A 19,432-nucleotide genomic window follows, 5' to 3' on the forward strand; every position below is an offset into this window, starting at 1 on the left:
CATTTTTGACATAAAATACGAATTATCAATATTGAAAATGAGTTTGTAGCCTAAACGGCTGAACGGATTGCGATGAAATTTGGCTTAGATGTAGAGGATAGTCTGGAAGAACACATAGGCCCACTTTTATATTTTTTATTCTACGCGAAGGGAATCACGGGGGAAAGCTTACATTATATAAAATAATAAAGAAAACAAAATTAGTATTTATCAGTTTATATTGTACTCACCATGACGATATTAGACTGGTTGAGCAGCTGCTGCTGCGGCACGGCGCCGCCCAGGCCCGCTAGCTGCACCAGGTTGCCGTTCAGGTTTATCACTGCTGTAAGTTAAAACACTTGTAAATCAATTTATTGACTTTGATTCATTACAATCATGTTAAACAGTATTAATAAGACACTGCCGTACTTAGAATAGTCAAGTCCTTAATATGTGAAATCTCCAATGATAATCTTTATCTCTACTAATAGTACATAGAGGAAAGATTTGTATTTTTATACTTTTACATGTATATAACTCAAAAACTATTGGACCGATTTTAAAAATTCTTTCACCAAAAAAAAAGCTACGTTACCAACGAGTAACAGGGTTTTTTTTACTATTTTTTAAATCACGCGGACGTAATCGCTAACAACAGCTAGTGGAGTAGTAAACTTACAACTGGCGGTATAACAAGTTTGTTTGACTTACCGGGTTGGTGTATGATCTGGTGCTGGTCGATGGCAGGCTGCGGGGCGCTTGTAGGCTGGTAAATGAATGTTTGTCCGTCCGCAGTTTGTACAAGTTGCATCGGCTGCAAATTATTACCCGCACCTGCAAGTCCACAGTAAACCTTGCTAATTGGCCGCTGCGACTTCTTTGTTGCCGATTGAGCGAAAGTTATAGGAGTCTGAAAGTATACCTTGCAAACTGGACATTGGCAGCACTTGCAATTGTTGTATCTGCTGACCGTTAGGGGTTGCTACCTGTAAATAAAATGCACTCATTATAAATTTTCCGTAAGATTTTTGTTTCAATCTATACTAATATAAAGAGAAGAGATTTTTGTATTGTTGTATGTATTGAAGTAACACAAAACTACTGAGCCGATTTCAAAAATTCTTTCACCATTAGAAAGGTAATTTATCCGTAAGTAACATAGTCCATTATTATTATTTTTTTAATTTTACGGGGACGAAGTCGTTAACAACAGTTAGTCTATAATAAATTTCATTAAATTTGTTAAGGAAAAATTTGGCAGGTGTGCACTGACCCTTACATTTATGACTTCAGTAAAATCAGATATAGAGTTGATACAATAATATCTTGATAAAGCTAAAATATGATTTGATAAAAGCATGCACGATTACAATTGTGCAAATATATCGACAAAATGTTAAGCGGTATTTTTTTTGTGACTGAATTCACCGGGCTTGAGGCGGCTCAGCGCGGATGGCGCTTAGCCTAAACTTCATTTATGAGTAACTAAGCTCAAGGGCTCCCTCAGGAGCCTCGGCACGAGTTGTTACTTCGATATTATTATCGGATTGGGTTAAGCGGTATTTGTTGAAAGAATCTATATCAATAACTGTTTTCACAGAGATTAATAGGAACAACAAAGAGAATAAATAAAGTTTTTTATAACTTCAATTAAAAGGGATACCAGTTTGTTAATATCTTTGTTATCTTATAGTTTTGTACAGTAGCAGAAAACCGTGCTGTTCTTACTGAAATATGCCCGTGTTACTTGCAAAGACAAACTCCTCTTATTACAAACAACCAATTAGGCAGCAGTAAAGACGAGATAATGATAAAATATAGCAGTGTAACACTGACGGAATATTTTTCGTAAAGGCATTTAAAAAGTGCGTCCTATTTTGTTTCGCGTCTTCGTACTAATGCGTACGAAACGTGCAAGCGAGACAAATACTGTAGCTTTAAACTTAGAACACCGCAAGATTCTCCGACTGTACATAGTAAAATAAACGATAAGAAGCTATTGAAAAAAAAAACAGCAAATAATAAAAGCATATGAAATCGATATTACCACCTGGATCTGAGGGGCTCCAATCTGAATGCATGTAGGAACAATGCAAATTATAATTAATTTTGAAAAAAAAATCTTAATACCTTATAGCAACATTACGATAAAATTAAAAATGGTCTATTATAAGTTAATTTGTACAGAGTAGTAATTAAAAATGATTTACGCAAGTGAAATATCCTACTGCTTGAGAAACCATCCAAACTAAGATACATATATGACTGAGCGGAAAGGATCGAAATTAAGAATACCAATAAATGGCTATTTGCACTCAGCAATAAAACAAGAGCTGCCAGAGTCGTGCAGTTAACGCTTAGTGGAAATAGGGACTAAATCATCAATTATTTTATTGTCTTATTATTTTACCTGTATAGCCTGTGCGTTTGGTTGTATTGTGTGCACGACGATCTGTTGTCCGTTGGGCCCCTGCACCATGTGCGGAGGGTTGCTCATCTGCAGAACCTGCATCTGCTGACCGTTGAGGGTCACCATCTGCGGACCCTCAGAGCCCTGAATCTGAGCGTGCTCCATCCTCTAACACTAAAAAGGGGCCATAAAAATAATCCATACGTTCCATTTAACATGCGTGAATATTTAAAGCCTACGCACGTCTGAAACTAAACTATCGTATAACTGTTTAGTCGCTCTTTTATTTTTATGCGCTTATATGGAGGTGCGCACACTTCTCGATTTTTAGTTGTTCAACTGAAGTGCTAAAAGAGCTGTGAAACAATCGACAATCGCACAATTGTTGTGCGATAGTTTAGTCCAAAGTGTTCGTCTGCTCTTAGCGTTCGACCTTATAACTAGGTGTAAACTGATAGAATTTATTCAATTAATCTCTAGAAACATCCATTTGGATCCGTTAAAGTAAAAGTTTTACAGTTTGAATTAATTAGTTTCATGCGATAAAATTACTCAAATTGAGAGTACTTACTGTATTTTTTGTAGATAAAATAAATTAAATAAAAAACAGATAAGAATATTAAATATGTATAGACCGCCTTTGCAACAAACAGTATTCTGATATCGCGGTATTTCCCCGCTCGTTAGTTTATTTGTATCGACATAGCGATTAAAATATGAATTATCGTAATCAATTTGTATTTCTAAGTTGGTGTGGAAGGAGATGTAACAAATTTTGGGGCAAACTTCAACTGCACAAAATCTAATTTTCAATTAGCGTAACGCGCGCGGCTGGCTTTGTGGAAACAGATCCTAAGCCTTGCTTATTCACATAAAATTAATGCATCTTGCAACTTGTGAGTCGAAAGTGCAATTGCTTTTAGGTGTTTTTGTGTTAAGTTTTAAACATTTTCTAACCAATCCCATTCTATTCGAATCGTATTTAATTATTTAAGAAGAATACAGATATTAATTCAATATAGGAAGAAGCGATCATTATAATAACTCTCTTTCTCGTTCTCTCTTCCCACTCCTAATAAGTTAAATGGCTTAAACAGCATTATCCGTAAATCCTTACAATTGTCGTAATTTGTGCTACTCTTTTTTCCATTTTACTGGAAATTAGTATCGTAATATCAGACAAGACAAATTACAAATCCAATAAAGATAATTTTAACATTTAATGTAAATCTGACTACAGGAGTGCGTAGTTACCGAAACCTTCTAGAAAGTGCCTCCATGAACATTATTGTCTACTAGATCTAGGATTTTTGCAACTAAATTATTTACTACTCTAATTTATTCATAACCAATTAATAAAGCCTAGAAATAATTTTCAAAACTTTAGATATCTGCCTAATTGAGTTACTATGCAAGTTGATGTTAAATTATGTCTTTTTAGGGTCGTGGACTACGGTGATATGTAGAAATAAGGTTATAAAGGGGATAACATTTTTTGAAAAATAAAACAGGTTCTGAGAAAGAAGTAGTTTATAAAGTAGCTTAACTTAGACCCAAAAACAATCATAATTTTATCATAAAAGTTACTACGTCACTCGTGCGAGGCCAACGCGACGCAGAGAACGCAATCAAAATGGCTGCTTTTCAACTACAAAATGTTCATAAATGCTATGCAAAAAAACTTAGGGAAATGTTGGAAAAGTTTTGCCAAAATTATGAAAGCTTAAGAGCCTAACCATCACCGGGTAATATTCAATGAAAATTGTGAACTTACATTGGATATCCTCACTGGTTTTTCGATGATTGGTTGACAAAGGATAGACCAATGGCCGGTGTCAATGATCACAAGAACGTTGTAGATTGGTTCGGCGCATTACCACTCCCAAAGAAGCGCGGCTGCTCTACTATCCAATACTCGTTGTCGTAATTAAAACATTCTCTATGGTTTCGAAATGATACCATACTTTTTTTTCTTTTAAAAATTATATTGGTGTTAAATATTAAAAAGAAGCAAAAGTCGCGTTTTCCCTTGTCGGTCTTGTTTCTAACAAATATTTTATATTGCTTGCTTTTCAAAACATTATAAAATCTGATTGGAAAAGGCGTTGAAAACTTTTAATTTTCACCAGTTTTCTTTTATTTTATCCATAATTTACACAAAATAATAAAAACGTTATCATAAATAACACTTATGATAGATTTAATTAAATTAGAATTAAAAGACCTAATTTAATTTTAGCAAAAAGTTAACATTTGGAAACTGTATAGTTTTTGAATCTGTTGTCAATAAAACATACTTCAATCTATGGTTTTAAAAACATAAAGGACGCGAAATTTTATTTTTGTGTTTTATACATTGTGAATATTGATTTGATGATATTTTCTCTTCACCTATCAATGTATTAAGCAAACATCAATACCGTTAACGCTAACATAAGATGAATTCATCAATATCTACCGATTTACCACGGCAGCACTTGGCATTGTTAGCTGCGAATTGTTTGAGTAGGTTATTTTTTTAAAATTAGAAGTTTATCTTCCTTTCGTTTGTTTAGTATTTTGACAGTAAAGTTGCTTGTTTTTATTTCAGAAGACATTGCAGAAAATACAAAAAACTTAAGTGCACATCAAAAGGAGTTATTGGAACTAAACCTATCAATAACAACGTATATTGAAGAAAGTAAGATTCGTTTGAAAGCTCTTCGTTTAGAATTGGCCAACCAAGCTAATAGTTCTATAAAAGTCGCGGAGATACTGTCGAGGAGAGGTACTTACCATACTTGTACTACCTTACTTTGTTAATAACATTACCTTGTTGATCTAACCTGCCATCTGGTTTTTATGTTACTGGTATATCAATAGATATTTAATTTAATACTCCCTAATTAAGAACTTGATCCAAATAATATATCCATGACAAGTTTGTTTCAGTTTTCATATTCAAAAATATAACACTGTGTCATTCTTTACAGACTAAATATGTCGCAGTCACAGACAACTCCACAAAATCAAAGTAAAACCAGGCGATTATCCACAAAAATAATAAAAGAGGATAACAATAACACAAACTCTAAACATTCTAAAAGACAAAATGCAAGAACATTTGTAGCATGGTACAAACAAATGATAGATGACGATCGGCAGAACCTAGTGTTGTATTTATCTGATGATGCAACATTGGAATGGTTTGGTCGGACAATAAAAAGTAGAAAAAAAGTTACCGCATTCCTTCGATATGATATGCAATGCTCGAGACATGATTTCCGAAGTGTTGATTGTATAGATCATATACCACGGAGACATGAACCAATATTGAGGTTTGTATAATACATATTCATCTTACCTTATCCTTTTTTATTCTTAATAAATTCTGTTAATATTGTTTTTATAGTTTTTTTTAATATCTACCTTAAAAAGTTTTATGAAATTAGGATTTACTCCAATTTATATCCCTTAATTTCAATTATTACTTTTTGAGAAAAATATATAACCCATTTCAGAAGGAATGAAACAGTTTTAGCAACTCCATTAGAAAACTCCCCAGAAATTTGTAAGTCGGGACCAGAGAGAGGTAAAAAGCGCTTATTACCCTCCAACTCTAATAGTCCGGAATGGGCTGAAAACTGTGGACCAGACAGTGATGTTAAACCCACTGAAAGGAAACGACAAAAGAAAAATATACAATTAAATAACGAAGGTCAATTAAATGTTAAATTAAGTACAGAAAAGGATTCGCAAGAATGTTTAAGTAATAAGGGTGATTTTGCATTTATTAAGCGAGTGGTGAAACGGAAATGTTGTATGGTAACACCTCCAAATTTAGAAGTAGGGCAAGGTGATTGCCTTCCTTCTACAAGTGGTACAGATTCAGATAGATCACATGATACATTGAATGCCCAATTGCCGAGGCTAGCGGTAGAATGTGATGGTTATATAGAGTTTAATAGGACAAGAAATCATAGCATTGATTCTGTAAAATGGGAACGAAAATGTAAAGTTCAAATATCATATTCCGAAGATCCTTTAAATGTAGGTGAGTATATAATTTGGAATATTCGGTATAATGATGAAACTAAATGCAGACGTAATCTCTTGTCTGCGTTTGAGGAAATTGCTAAGGAGGAAGAATTAAAAAAGATAGATTTATGAATTATGGTTAAATGTTTAGTAAATGTTCTATTTTATTGAGGATTTAATTATCCCTATTTTTGTAACTTCTAGAAATGGACAGTAATTTACACAGCAAAGATATGTAAAGGCCAATGTAATACTTCAAAGTTTCCATATTTTTTCTGATATAAACTGTACTACATTCTATGTTTTTCGATCAGACAACTGATCAATTGGGCAAATGAAAATTCTTTACCTATATGGTCAGTTGTAGCCATAGATTTAATAATTCTAACAACCCAACTATTCTAGATGATTTTCATATACACATTGCCTCATGTTTAGTTAATTATACAAATGTTAAAATATTTCAGTACTTATCATGAAATATATGTAATTTGATTTAAATATTTTTATAGGACAATTTAAAACATGTTTTACACGAAGCATTTACGATATATTGATAACAATAGATAAAGGACCCAGTGGACCAAATAATATAAGTTAAAATTATTGCGTCCAAAGTTAAAATAAATCCAGTGAAAATTACTTGTCTATGGATTTATATGACAGTACTATCCATAGACATTGTCTGTGGTACCAATGTTTATTAATTTGATAAAGGTTGTTTCCATTTTCCAGAAAATTAAGTGTTACTATGTGATACCTACTTTAATAAGTATAAAATTAGATTGTATTTTTGATATATTTGTAGATTTTATTGTTATGACGAAATACCTTTTAGGTCTTATGAAATTTATAGTTAAACTATATATGTTTATGTAAGTGTTGCCACTGTAAATGCTTGTTCAAAATATATTGACTTCCTGCATTTTTTGAAAGAAAAAAAAAAACAATGTCAGTTTAAATGCATGTTGATAGGTTTATGAACAAATTAAGTTGAACATTTTACAGTAAGGGACATTGTCATGGTCATAGCTAAAAATTTATACAATTCTTGTAATTTTTAGGCAATGAAATAACATTTATGAAATGGAACATTTCTGATACTATTGTTTAAAATAAGTTTATTTAAAAATAATATGCGTGGGTCAGCAATTACTAGTTTATTTAACTGCCAAATACTGAAACTGAATTCTTTGTGACGTTGTCTTGATAAGGCCACACTTAAACTCCAAATTCTGCTAAAACTTTGATGTATGTCAAATCGTAAGTGAGAAAGTGAAGTGCTTAAGATTAGTTTCAGTATTTGGCAGTATGATCAAGTTGTGGTTAACAATATTAATTTATACAAACTATTTACAACTACATAAAGGTATGATGTCCCATTTTATTATTTTGTTTAACTATTTTTGTATTTATATTTATACATTCCCATATTAATAGTGTTTAAAATGTTATTTCTCATGTCCTTTTATTTACATTGTCACAAAAAACAAACACATCTTAAAGTATCGAAAATGTAACATATCAATCTCAGGAAAAATACCAAACCACCGATGCATGATTTCTTTACTTTTATCCTAAGCTAATTTTAGATGTGTATTGTAGATTGGAATAGTATAATGTATAGATCACCTTTTAACACTTTCAATGCCACATATTCGCGGACATTAGTTACGTAAATATTTTAGTGGCATTGAGAGTGTTAGGTTGTATTTTTATATTCCGACACTCGGTAACTTATTAGCTGGTCTACTATCGAGCATTGTGACGTTGAACATATTTAAATATTCACTTTTCTGCTAACATTTCAAGTTACTTTTACAACAAAGGTGATTTTGATTTTTTTAATGTCTCAAGGTTTGTTTACACATTGATTGTGTAATAATTTTTATTTAGAAACTGTAAGACTTTGATTTCTCGATTACTGAAATGTAATTAAATTTGTTTAAGATTATAAGCCACTATTCGCACTGGCGCTTTTATAACGCGCGATAAAAAAAAATTGAAATAGAATAAAGCACTGCCTTCTGAAAATTACCATGAATTTGCGTATGGCAGCGCTTTTAAAACGCGATGCTTTTTTATAGCAACGCTACATTTTAGCGCTAGTATTTCAGAAGTTTCGTATAAGTGCGATAAAAATGCGCAAGTGCGAATGAGCTTAAGTTAAGTATTTTAAGTTTATTATGTTATGGATATTACTTATGAAGTAATGGAGTTGAAGTGGTTTTTTGTTCGAATATGCTAGAGATGATTAAGCTGAATAAATATTTTTAGACATTATTGTCTTTATAGACATTTTTAATATTACCCTGATTTTATGATTAACTAGATTTCGTCCGCGACTCCGTCCTCGTGTAAAAACAAAAAGGTGCCTACGTGTTCTTTCAGACTATTCTCTACATCTATGCCAAATTTCATTGACATCCGTTGAGCGTTTTAAATGAGACAATTGCGCCAATTTTATTAGACAGATGTTTTTCGTTGGGCCGATCGGTCCAATGGCATTTTTTTCCATTAGGTCGTTAGAATCCATAGAATTAATCTGCCCAACGGGATACGCCTAGTTTGACTAGAATTGTTTTCCACAGCTATATGAAAATTATCTTTTAGTATATTGATTTCTGATTACCATTGTTCTAATTTTATTTTTAACACCAGTAAGGACATTTACAACAAGCGATAATGACAATGTAGGTCAAAAAGTATTTCCGTATTCAAGTATAAAATTATATTTCATGATAAAAAAACTAAATTATTCTTTACATTACTTTATTTGTTCCATACTCAATACACAAATTGGCATTTATAAAAATATACATACTAAGAAACTATGTAATACATATTATGCTTTTAACAACATCTTAAGGCAGAAAAAAATGTATAACAGACAAAAGTAAAGGATTATTACAATGAGTAAGATAAAAAGGGACATATATTTTTGTACAATAGTTGCAATTTATATGCCATAATCTATCTCCTAATATAAGCAAAGGATGTCTCCTTTAGAAAATTTCTTGTATCTACCCCCTTTCACTTATCAGAATTAAAAAAAAATCATCACCTCACTATATGCCCCATTAACCATTAAGAAGGCCCTAGAATTCAAATTTAGGGGTGACTAGACTATATATTCTATGTAGTCAGCGTGGTAGAATATATAGCATATATATTCTGGCCCAGTGCAGGTTGCTTGACTTCACACATATCTTTGAATCTCTTTGCAGATATTTACTAGTTGCAATAGTTTCCTTCACCATAAAAACAGAGGTAAAAGTAATTACATGTGAAATTAGTACACGGCGGGATTTTAACCCAGGAACTGCAGATTACCAGTTAAGTGCTGAACCCCTGAACAATCATCGTTTTTAATTATTTTTTTTAACAATACTGATAGAGACATAAAAACATCATACCATAATAATATAGTAACAAGATGGAACAAATCAAAAATACAGCATAGCATATTTTTTTTTATAATATAAGGTGGCAAACGAGCAAGCGGCCACCTGAATCCACCGAAATGGAAAGCGACCGCTGCCAATAAACATCCGCAATTGCAAATGCGTTGCCTACCCTTAACTGACGGAGGAGGAGACGCACATGAAGAAGGCATTTCCCCTTTCCATGCGTCTCTTCCACCATGAAATCAACTTTTCCTTTCCATTCTTTCCTCTTAAGCAAAGGATGGATAGGGAAAGGGACTAAAATTGGGCCTCAGCACCACACTTATCAGAGAAAACACGGTATTGCTTCCACTTCAAGCCTGTTTTCTGTGTGGTCGTGGTATTACACCGGGCGAGCCGACCCATTCGTGCGAAGATGTTAAAACGAGCTCTACCACTTTTAATAATAGATATTGAAGTATATAATTTGAAGTCACTACATTAGCATCTTTTACTTTCTAGAGAATAAACAATAAAACTTTTTTCTCAATAAAAGGCCAATATTTGAGTATTGTATGCTATGAAAATATAATTTTCTAAATGCGTATTGAGCAAAGAAGCAAATAATTGTCAGATCTAAATATTACTAATGCACAGAAGTTTTGCTGAATTACATCACTTGTTATCTGTCGGTACAGAGGAGACTAGGGCAGGATAGTGCTGGACATGGTCACTATTTGGTGGACTCATCAGTAAACCTTCTATGCACAGTTAATATTTGTGGCACCACAATGGCTACATCTTAATATTACATATATATACCTAATTATAGTTATAAAAATGTTATTCAAATTGTATACATACAATTACAAATAAGTGGCCAGCAATCCAGACAAAATTGCTTTGCACATATTTGTATAATAATTTTGTGATGATTGAAGGAACTTACAAAAATAAAAAAAACATACTTAAAAAAAATTAGCCAACTTAGTGATTGGTATAAAACAGTTGAGAATTTTTAAAATTTAACATTCATAAAACCATTAAAAAGATTAGATGCAAAATTCATAGTTTTAAAGCTTTGAAAGATTTAATAAATGGAAGCCTAATTATTTTCATAATCAGATTAAAAAAGAATGTCATGAGCCTCTTAGTCAAACATTTCATAAAAATAATTATTATAACTGTATTAATTAAGTATGAAAAGTTAGTTTAAATAGTTTAGTAAAGTTAAAAATATTCCATTACCTATAAAAAGGAGTCATATAATAGGCAGAGAAACAAAAAACATTTCTAAGCTACTTTTCTATTGATATGTGGCACAGTTTATTCTAATTCAAGACCTAAAGTTTTGTAAACAAAATTTTTCCCACATTTGTGGAAATTCTCATCGCATTACATAAGCAATCTGTATTATGCAACTTTAGGTAAGAATAAATTCTAAACCTTTAAAATGTAACAAAATACAGCACCTCAGGGTAATTCTACAAATTTTTATCAATTGTACTTCATCTTTGTAAATTAAGAGCCTGTCCCACCACTGGCTGATAGATCCTTAGATAAAAACATGATGTCACTGTCAGATAAGGTAAAATCCAATATATCCATAACATATTTTACACATTGGATTATTGTCAGACAATTTAACAATTTGGTAGGACTGACACTAAAAAATTTAATAATGCTTGGTAATTGTAACAAAATGCCTATTTGATAATATGATTATAGAATTAAACAAGTGAACTCTTAATTTAAAGATCAAAGTCAAGCTTAATTTCCAGTTCACCTGAATCTTTTAACATCTATAGAGTAAATACTTTAGTATCACACCATACTGAGGGATGACTATACTTGCCTTGGCTAGACTTGTTGATCAAAATCATTGCCATCATTTAATACATTTGGATCCTCAATTTCTTCCTTAGCATCATTCTCCAAAGCAGGATCATTAATTTGATTATGAACATTTAATGCTGGACTTAATTTCGGAGGCTGAGCCGCTGGAGTTACCTTAGAAGGAACCGAGGGATTAGGTGCACTTTTTGTGGTTAAAGCTGATTTTAATTTCAATATCTCTTTTTCCAATTCTTCTATCTTTTCTTTTCTCTCAGCTAATTGCGTCGAAAGTGTATCTTTTTCCAATCGCAATGTTTCTAATGTTGCAGACTTACTGACTTGGAGATTCTTCAAACTTTGTAGCTCAGTCTTACAAAAATCAAGATCAACTAGTGTACGATTTGCCTGAGTTTCGGCTTTTAATACTTTACTGTTGTACTCCGATAGTTGACTGTTGAGTTTTATTTTGTCTTGTTGCAACGCATTCATCTTTGTATTGTAGCCATCTCGTTGTTCTAGCAGGATTAACGACTCTTCCATACATGACGTTTGAGCTTTTGAACATTCCTGTAATTGTGAACTTATTTCACCTACTCTGTTTTGTAATTCGGTCTCCAAGCTCCAGCTATTGAAAAGTGAAAGGGTGAGTAAAATGCACACCGCAAACACGATGTACATAGGCCAGCGACGCATGTTTTCTATTCCCATATTAAAACAAACAACAAACTTAACACGTACGATTTAAATGTACGTTAAAAGAAAAAAATATTTTTAGCACACAAAAGGAGACAAACTCGTCTTACAAAATTAAACTTTGACGTTTCGTATCAGTGTTGACAGTTTCTAGCCTTCAATCAACGTCACAATGTAAACAAACTTGTTTGAAATTGTTTACAGTGATTAAACGCGAAAAATATACATTCTCTACTTCTTATATGGATATTTTTTTATAGATCAGTGAATTACAATGAAGTAATTATTTATCAATAATTTAAATTGCTTGTACTTTTCTAATTTCATTTTTTCTAAGATGTTTAAGGATCATGCTGGCAAGAAACTTAATTGGTCACGTGACCTGTCTGTGTACCATAGGCAAAATTCTTCATCGACTTCTTTGGTTTATAGCCACGAGGTTTTTAGCAATATTTCAATTTATCGGTGGAATAATAAACAGATACTTTATATCTGCAGTACAAAATGCCTCCCAGTAACCCTTTGCCACCAAAAGAAAATGCTCTATTTAAACGAATTTTGGTAAGTCTTGTTGTAAACACAAAATTTTGTTCGAGTAGCTTGTCATTCTTGGCTTTTAATTCTAAATAAAAAATATTTCCATCATAAGTAAAGTTCAAAAAGTACTACAATTATTCGTATTCTTCATCTATTTATCATAGCTTACTACTGTTTACCTAACATTGTTATTTATCTAATAAATGTAGCAAAAAGTTTAGTCGGCCTTGCACTATTTGAGTGCATCTAATAATAAATATAGGTTAACAATTTGTATAATCCAAATGTTATTTTACAGAGATGCTATGAACATAAACAATATAAAAATGGGTTGAAATTCGCGAAGCAAATATTGTCGAATCCAAAATTTGCGGAGCATGGAGGTGAGTGAAAAGTTTCAATAACAAAGTGATAAAATTACTTTAGCGGTTCAGTGATTCCAGTTTAATTCTATTTGTTGTTTATAGAAACGTTGGCAATGAAAGGATTGACGTTGAATTGCCTTGGTCGTAAAGAAGAAGCATACGATTACGTTCGTCGTGGTTTACGAAACGACCTGAAGTCTCCAGTATGCTGGCACGTCTATGGCCTACTACAGCGCTCCGACAAGAAGTACGATGAGGCTATCAAATGTTATCGTAATGCACTCAAGTGGGAGAAGGAAAATATACAAATTCTTCGTGATCTTTCACTGCTTCAGATTCAAATGAGAGATTTGGAAGGATATAAGGTAATTTTAACCATTCACTATAAATTATCCGCGCATTTTATTCATGTAGAGATAAGCAATAGAGTGGGCTTCTTTGGCCAGCTTGGCTGGTTACAGTACTTGTCCTAACACAAGCAGAACTTTTACAAAGTAGCCACTACTTTGAGTAGTGTATTAATGCATGTATTCAATGAGTTTTGTATAACTCATATAGCTGTTAGTGCTCATCAAAGAATTATTAAATTCTTTGTTTATCTGATTTATTGATATGTTTGTCCTGTAGAATTAATAATACAAACGGAAAACATGTAAATGTGTAGTACAGAGATATTTAATAATGTATCTTCATTTAAATTTTACAGAGCAAACTCGTGTTGTAATTGTGGTTTGAGTAGTATGTGGTTACTATTGCATAATCTGGTCAACTTAGATAAATCCATGTATCATACTTCAATTATTTCTAGTAGTAATATTGATTTTCTTATTGGATTTAAAAGGCTAATTAGATTTTGAATATTCAACAAATTGAATCTTGTTATGCATGTATATTTAGACATTTGTGTATTTCTTTTAAAAATTACCATATACAGTATTGAAAAATGCACTTGTCCATAGTGTTACAGGAGTATTAGAATCACAATAGCACTTGGGGATGGTCATATAGCGGGTTTTAGAGTTACACATAACCCTGTTGTTGCCTTACAATACAGGTGGTACACTTAGGAGTAATTGTATCTTGTGTATTATTTATTTTCTTCTTAATTGAAATATACTTGTAAAATATACATGGCCAGCACCGCACATACATTGTGAACAATTAAGTTATTATTAAAGAGATTGATGTCTGTATTGCAATGAGATGTGAAACAAATCTCTTTTACGTGAATGTGATATCCATTGTCTTAAAATGTTTTTGTCATAACATAACTGTTAACAATATAATGTTGACAATTTTTACATAATCTACAGTTTTAGAATAACATTTGTATGATTTTTATTTATTAATTACTTAATGTTCAATTATGATTCCTTTTACCATGTAATTTAATTACTAATAAATTTGTTAAGGGTATGGATTTTCATCCACATGACTGATGGTTTGATTCTCACCACTCAACTATAATAAACCATTCCTAGCACAAACCTAAAGCTTAGTTGGATACAAGAAATATCAGTAAACAAACATAAATCAGAATAATGTAGGTTTTCTGGTGGAATGCCCCAAATACCAAATAAAGATAGAGCTAATTTGATTCTTTAGCTTTTTTTTATCAAAAAAACTATAGGTCATTCTGTATTGTTAAAGCTTTTCTTTACGTTCTCACTAATCTCTTTTGATAAAATTTCTAATTGTTACATTCTAATGTTTTTCAGGACACAAGGTACCAGTTATTTATGTTGAGACCCACACAGAGAGCATCATGGATTGGTTTCGCTATGAGTTACCATCTCCTGGGTGATTACGAGATGGCGAATAGCATTCTAGATGCCTTCCGCACTAATCAGATGAAGGGACCATATGATTATGAACACTCGGAATTATTATTATATCAAAATATGGTGCTGGCTGAATCGGGACAGTATGAAAGGGCATTACAACATTTACATAAATTCCAAAGTCAAATTCTTGACAAATTATCTATTAAAGAAACAACTGGTGAATATTATTTGAAACTAAGGAGGTTAGTTAAATCTTAATTATATTACAAATCTGTATGTTTAGATGGATGGATGTTTGACTATGTAACTTCAGAAGGACTTATGGATCTTGTTGAAATTTGTCACATATGTAGAACATAGTCCAGAACAGTGATGGCGAACATAGATGTGTCAAAGTGCCATTTTATTAGAACAAATTTTTAATGCAGCCTTGGAAGTGCTATCGAATGATTTTGACTGATTATTACGTCTATTCTATGGTACACCTACGTCATAACTTTTTCGTAGTGTTTTTATGATTATCGAAGAGCCAAAAAATTATGTCGTGCCATTTATGGCACATATGCCAGTGGTTCGCTACCCCTGGTCTAGAAGAACACATAGACTACTAATTAAAGATTTTCTGCTTGTATGGAGTTGTTATCGATGGCTAGCTTCAAATAATTTTATTGTATTTATCATAAAGTTATTAATTTTACATTTTTAATGTTTTTCAGGTTTATGGAAGCGGAGGCAGTATATGAAGATTTATTAAAAAGAAATCCAGAGAATGTAATGTATTATCAGAAGCTAATTGAAGCTAAACAGCTTAGTAAAGCTGAAGATATTGTGGCCTTCTTTGATGTATATAAGTAAGTTAAAGTTTTCATATGTTGATTTTATAAAAAAATATGTGGTGTGGGCAAAAATGGCTATTTCTCTATTAAATAGCGGTATTTGTACATTATAGCAGTTATATTCAACCAAAGATAAATGAAAAAGTGATACATGTAACGATATATGTAATAAATCTTTCTTTAAACTTAGTAAATTAAACATTTTTAAATACAGTAACCAAAATTAAGTGACCTTAGATGTAAAAGTCGAGTTTATTCTTATTTAATAATGTTTTTTTAATTATATAAAATTGTATGTTTTTTAAAGTGTTCATGTTTCCTTTTACTAAATAAATTATTTAAAATGTTTCAGAAAAGAGTATCCAAAAGCAATAGCACCTCGAAGGTTGCAGCTGAATGAAGCTCATGATATTTCTGTGTTTGAGAATCTTGTAGATCAATATTTAAGACGAGGTTTGCACAAAGGTGTACCTCCTCTTTTCATAGACTTAAGGTGAGTAAAATGTATAAATGTACCAATTGACATTAAGCAGGGAATTACATATGAAATGCGACTCAACATTAATAAATAAACAACTGAAATGTAAATAAAAAAAAAACAAAAGTACTTACTTTTGCCTACGTATTAAATTTAATCTAGATCAATTTAGCCGTTTAGCCAAAAAGTTCTAACAAACATCTATCCATCGATCTAAATGTTTACATTTATAATATTAGTACAAGTAATTAGATGGAGAAGTAACATTAAAAGTTGTCAAAATATTTAAAAATAAACATTTGTAGTAATATTAAGATAGTGATAATATTCAATATTCTTCCAAAAGAAGGAGGTACTCAATTCGTCTGTATGGTTTTTTTTTTAGCATTTTTCTTTACATAGCCATTAAAAAATGACTTGAAATTCACACTTTTACAAAATAGTGGACAAACCAGTGTTAATCAAAATTTACTATACACTCTATCTCATTCCAGAACTTTATACGAAGATAAAAGCAAAGCGGAAACGATAGAAAAGTTAATATTACAATATATAGATAATTTAAAGAAATGTGAACGTTTCTCACCCGAAGATAATGAAAAGTCTCCGGCGAGTGCGTTATTGTGGTCATATTACTACGCGGCGCAGCACTTCGACCACAAGATGGACACGGACAGAGCACTGCAGTATATAGATGCGGCGATAGAACATACGCCAACGCTCATAGAATTATTTATTATTAAAGGGAAAATATACAAGGTAAGCAAATTTGACAGCGGTAGCGCCCGCTTTAACATATTCGCGAATGGGTCGCTTAGTGAAATTAAGGGCCTGTCCTACCACGGGCAGATAGAGACTCAGATAGCCTAAAAATGACTGACAAGTCACTGTCAGATAAAGGAATAAAATCCGATATTTCCATCATATATTTTGGACGTTGGATTGATCAGACAACTTGTAATTTTCGAAATTTCGAACGACCACACAGAGGACAGGCGTGAAGTGGGAGCTATTGCGCGTTTCGTCGTCGTGAAAGAATTTTCAAAAACGGCCCAGTACTTTTTGAGTTATTTTAATATGTACAAAAATACAAATGTTTCCACTTTATAATATTATTATAGATTTTGGTAGACTACATAGTTATAAAACTTTTAATAAAAATTACATGTTAATCTCACAAATGGAAATTACCTAATGCACCTTCCATATGTTTTGACAATACTGCTTTGCGTTTCTTTAGTTTTATATGTTTGTATTTAGAATCTAATAATCTCTTAGTTGCATAAGATAAAATGTGAATCTATGAGTTTCTCTGCTCGGTATTAAAATAAAAGTTTAGTTATCTATGTGTTCTTTCAGACTATTATAGTAATAATAACTGTAGCCCGTGACTACGTCCGCGCGATAAAAAAAAATTTGTAAGACCATTCATCAAGATCTGTAAAGCCGTTTAAGCTACAAACTTCAAACGTCCATCTATCCAAACTTTCGCATTTATAATATTAGTAAATATTAATATTATATGTTGTTATTTTGCAGCATGCCGGTGATCCAGTGCTGGCTTACAAGTGGCTGGAGGAAGCCCAGGCGATGGACACAGCGGACCGCTACGTGAACAGCAAGTGTGCTCGGTATATGCTGCGTGCGGGACATCTCAAGCGAGCTGAGGATATGTGCGCCAAGTTCACCAGGGAAGGTATGTACCAGTGTAACTTAGGGCCTGTCCCACCAAATGGTATATTGTCTAACAATCCAACGAGTAAAATGTGTGATGGAAATATCGGATTTTGTTCCCTTATCTGATTGTGACGTCATTTTTAAGCTATCTGAGCCTCTATCAGCCAGTGGTGGGATAGGCCCTTAATCTATCAAAGGATGAAATCAGGTTCCACGAGAGGCTTGAGCTCTTGTTATAATAGCTGTTATTGGTGTCATCCACATGAAATTATATTTTTTTTTGTTTTTTTTTTGTCCTATTCACAATTGCAAATGTCGAAATTCAAATGCACTGATGACAACAAAGGCCTTCGATATTGGATAACAATTACTTCTGCTTCCTCAATGTTGGCAGCTTGTAGTTTATGGTCCTTTTTCCACGGAATAGATTTTTACCAATTTATTTATCCCCTCAATTTAATATCGTGAAAATATATAGCCTAAAGCGTGTTGCAAGTGTAGAGATTTTTATTAAAGAAAGAATTATTCAAAAATTTTCTGTGATTGTTGACATGCTACGCCACAAATTAGTTTACGCTTATTTATATTAGTATAAAGGACAAAATACCTAGCATAGGGGACGCTTCAATCGCCTTTTAACATTTTGTGATGTTTGTGATGTAATTGTCTTGTTGGTATAGTTATGTTGTATTGTGCAGGCGTGCCGGCGACGGAGAACCTGAACGAGATGCAGTGCATGTGGTTCCAGACGGAGGCGGCGGCCGCCTACCAGCGCCTGCAGCAGTGGGGGGAGGCACTCAAGAAGGCGCACGAGGTCGACAGAGTAAGTCACACATTTAAATGAATAAATAAATATCAGTTTTGCTTGACTTTTTATGTTATGCTAGCTTTCGCCCGCGATTCCGTTAAAATGGAATTAAAAAATACAAAAAGAAAAGCCTATGTGTCCTTCCAGAATAACCTCTACATCTGTGTAAAATTTCATCGAGATCCGTTCAGTAGTTTAGGCTACAAACTCTGACAAACATCCATCGATCTAAATTTTCGCATTTTTGTAATATAAACCTTTTGTTCTTATAATCAACTTTATACTAATATTAAAAGGGTTAGGTGGATCGATGGATGGATGTTTGTTAGAGTTTGTAGCCTAAACTCCTGAACGGATCTTTATGAAATTTGGCATAGATGTAGAGGATAGTGTGGAAAAACACATAGGCTACTTTTGTTTGATTTTTAAAATTCCACGCGGACGAAGTTTCGGACGAAAGCTAGTTACTGATGTTTTAGAAAAAATATTTCAAAGTTATAATAGACATTATTCAACGGTTTTATTATTTTGTGATCTATATGTGTATAAAATACTAGTATTTATTTGTATTTGGATTGTAGAATGTGATATTGAAATGTTGCAGCACTTCTCCGAGATAATGG

At 32.5% G+C, this 19,432-nt stretch overlaps 4 protein-coding genes across 5 annotated transcripts in view; 2 read left to right on the top strand and 2 right to left on the bottom strand.

Annotated features, from left to right (window-relative positions):
* The window catches only part of LOC106105338 (nuclear transcription factor Y subunit alpha), a 5,905-nt gene extending 1,586 nt beyond the window's left edge, over positions 1-4,319 (bottom strand). Inside the window, exons 1-5 of the mRNA XM_013285629.1 lie at positions 4,167-4,319; positions 2,393-2,566; positions 905-968; positions 694-816; positions 219-325 (exon numbers count right to left, since the gene is read on the bottom strand). Of these exons, the coding sequence (XP_013141083.1) occupies positions 219-325; positions 694-816; positions 905-968; positions 2,393-2,557 (459 nt within the window). The 5' untranslated portion in view covers positions 2,558-2,566; positions 4,167-4,319. The remainder of the gene's footprint in view (positions 1-218; positions 326-693; positions 817-904; positions 969-2,392; positions 2,567-4,166) is intronic.
* A 385-nt stretch (positions 4,320-4,704) lies between these two features.
* Positions 4,705-8,692, top strand: LOC106105566. 2 transcript variants are annotated; one of them, XM_013285962.1, is made up of 4 exons: positions 4,705-4,897; positions 4,983-5,159; positions 5,365-5,709; positions 5,893-8,692. In XM_013285962.1, the coding sequence occupies exons 3-4, from the start codon at positions 5,372-5,374 to the stop codon at positions 6,539-6,541; spliced, it is 987 nt and encodes a 328-aa protein (XP_013141416.1). In that variant the 5' UTR covers positions 4,705-4,897; positions 4,983-5,159; positions 5,365-5,371; the 3' UTR covers positions 6,542-8,692. The 2 variants fall into 2 exon arrangements, with proteins under 2 accessions (XP_013141416.1, XP_013141417.1); XM_013285963.1 differs by having other exon boundaries at positions 4,986-5,159.
* A 2,729-nt stretch (positions 8,693-11,421) lies between these two features.
* LOC106105365 lies at positions 11,422-12,451 on the bottom strand. The gene has a single exon (XM_013285655.1). It carries the CDS (start codon positions 12,337-12,339, stop codon positions 11,656-11,658), a length of 684 nt encoding a protein of 227 aa, XP_013141109.1. The 5' UTR covers positions 12,340-12,451; the 3' UTR covers positions 11,422-11,655.
* Positions 12,452-12,700: 249 nt separating this feature from the next.
* On the top strand, positions 12,701-19,431 carry LOC106105339 (N-alpha-acetyltransferase 15, NatA auxiliary subunit; the record flags this gene model as incomplete). Its single annotated transcript, XM_013285630.1, has 10 exons — positions 12,701-12,885; positions 13,160-13,244; positions 13,329-13,591; positions 14,945-15,252; positions 15,727-15,861; positions 16,199-16,339; positions 16,819-17,083; positions 17,864-18,020; positions 18,700-18,824; positions 19,414-19,431. Coding segments are annotated over exons 1-10 (1,554 nt in total), but the record flags the coding sequence as incomplete, so codon positions are not given.
* Position 19,432: the final 1 nt, after the last annotated feature.

The sequence above is a fragment of the Papilio polytes genome, unplaced genomic scaffold (genome assembly GCF_000836215.1).
Source record: "Papilio polytes unplaced genomic scaffold, Ppol_1.0 DF822845.1, whole genome shotgun sequence".
Lineage (NCBI taxonomy): Eukaryota > Metazoa > Arthropoda > Insecta > Lepidoptera > Papilionidae > Papilio > Papilio polytes.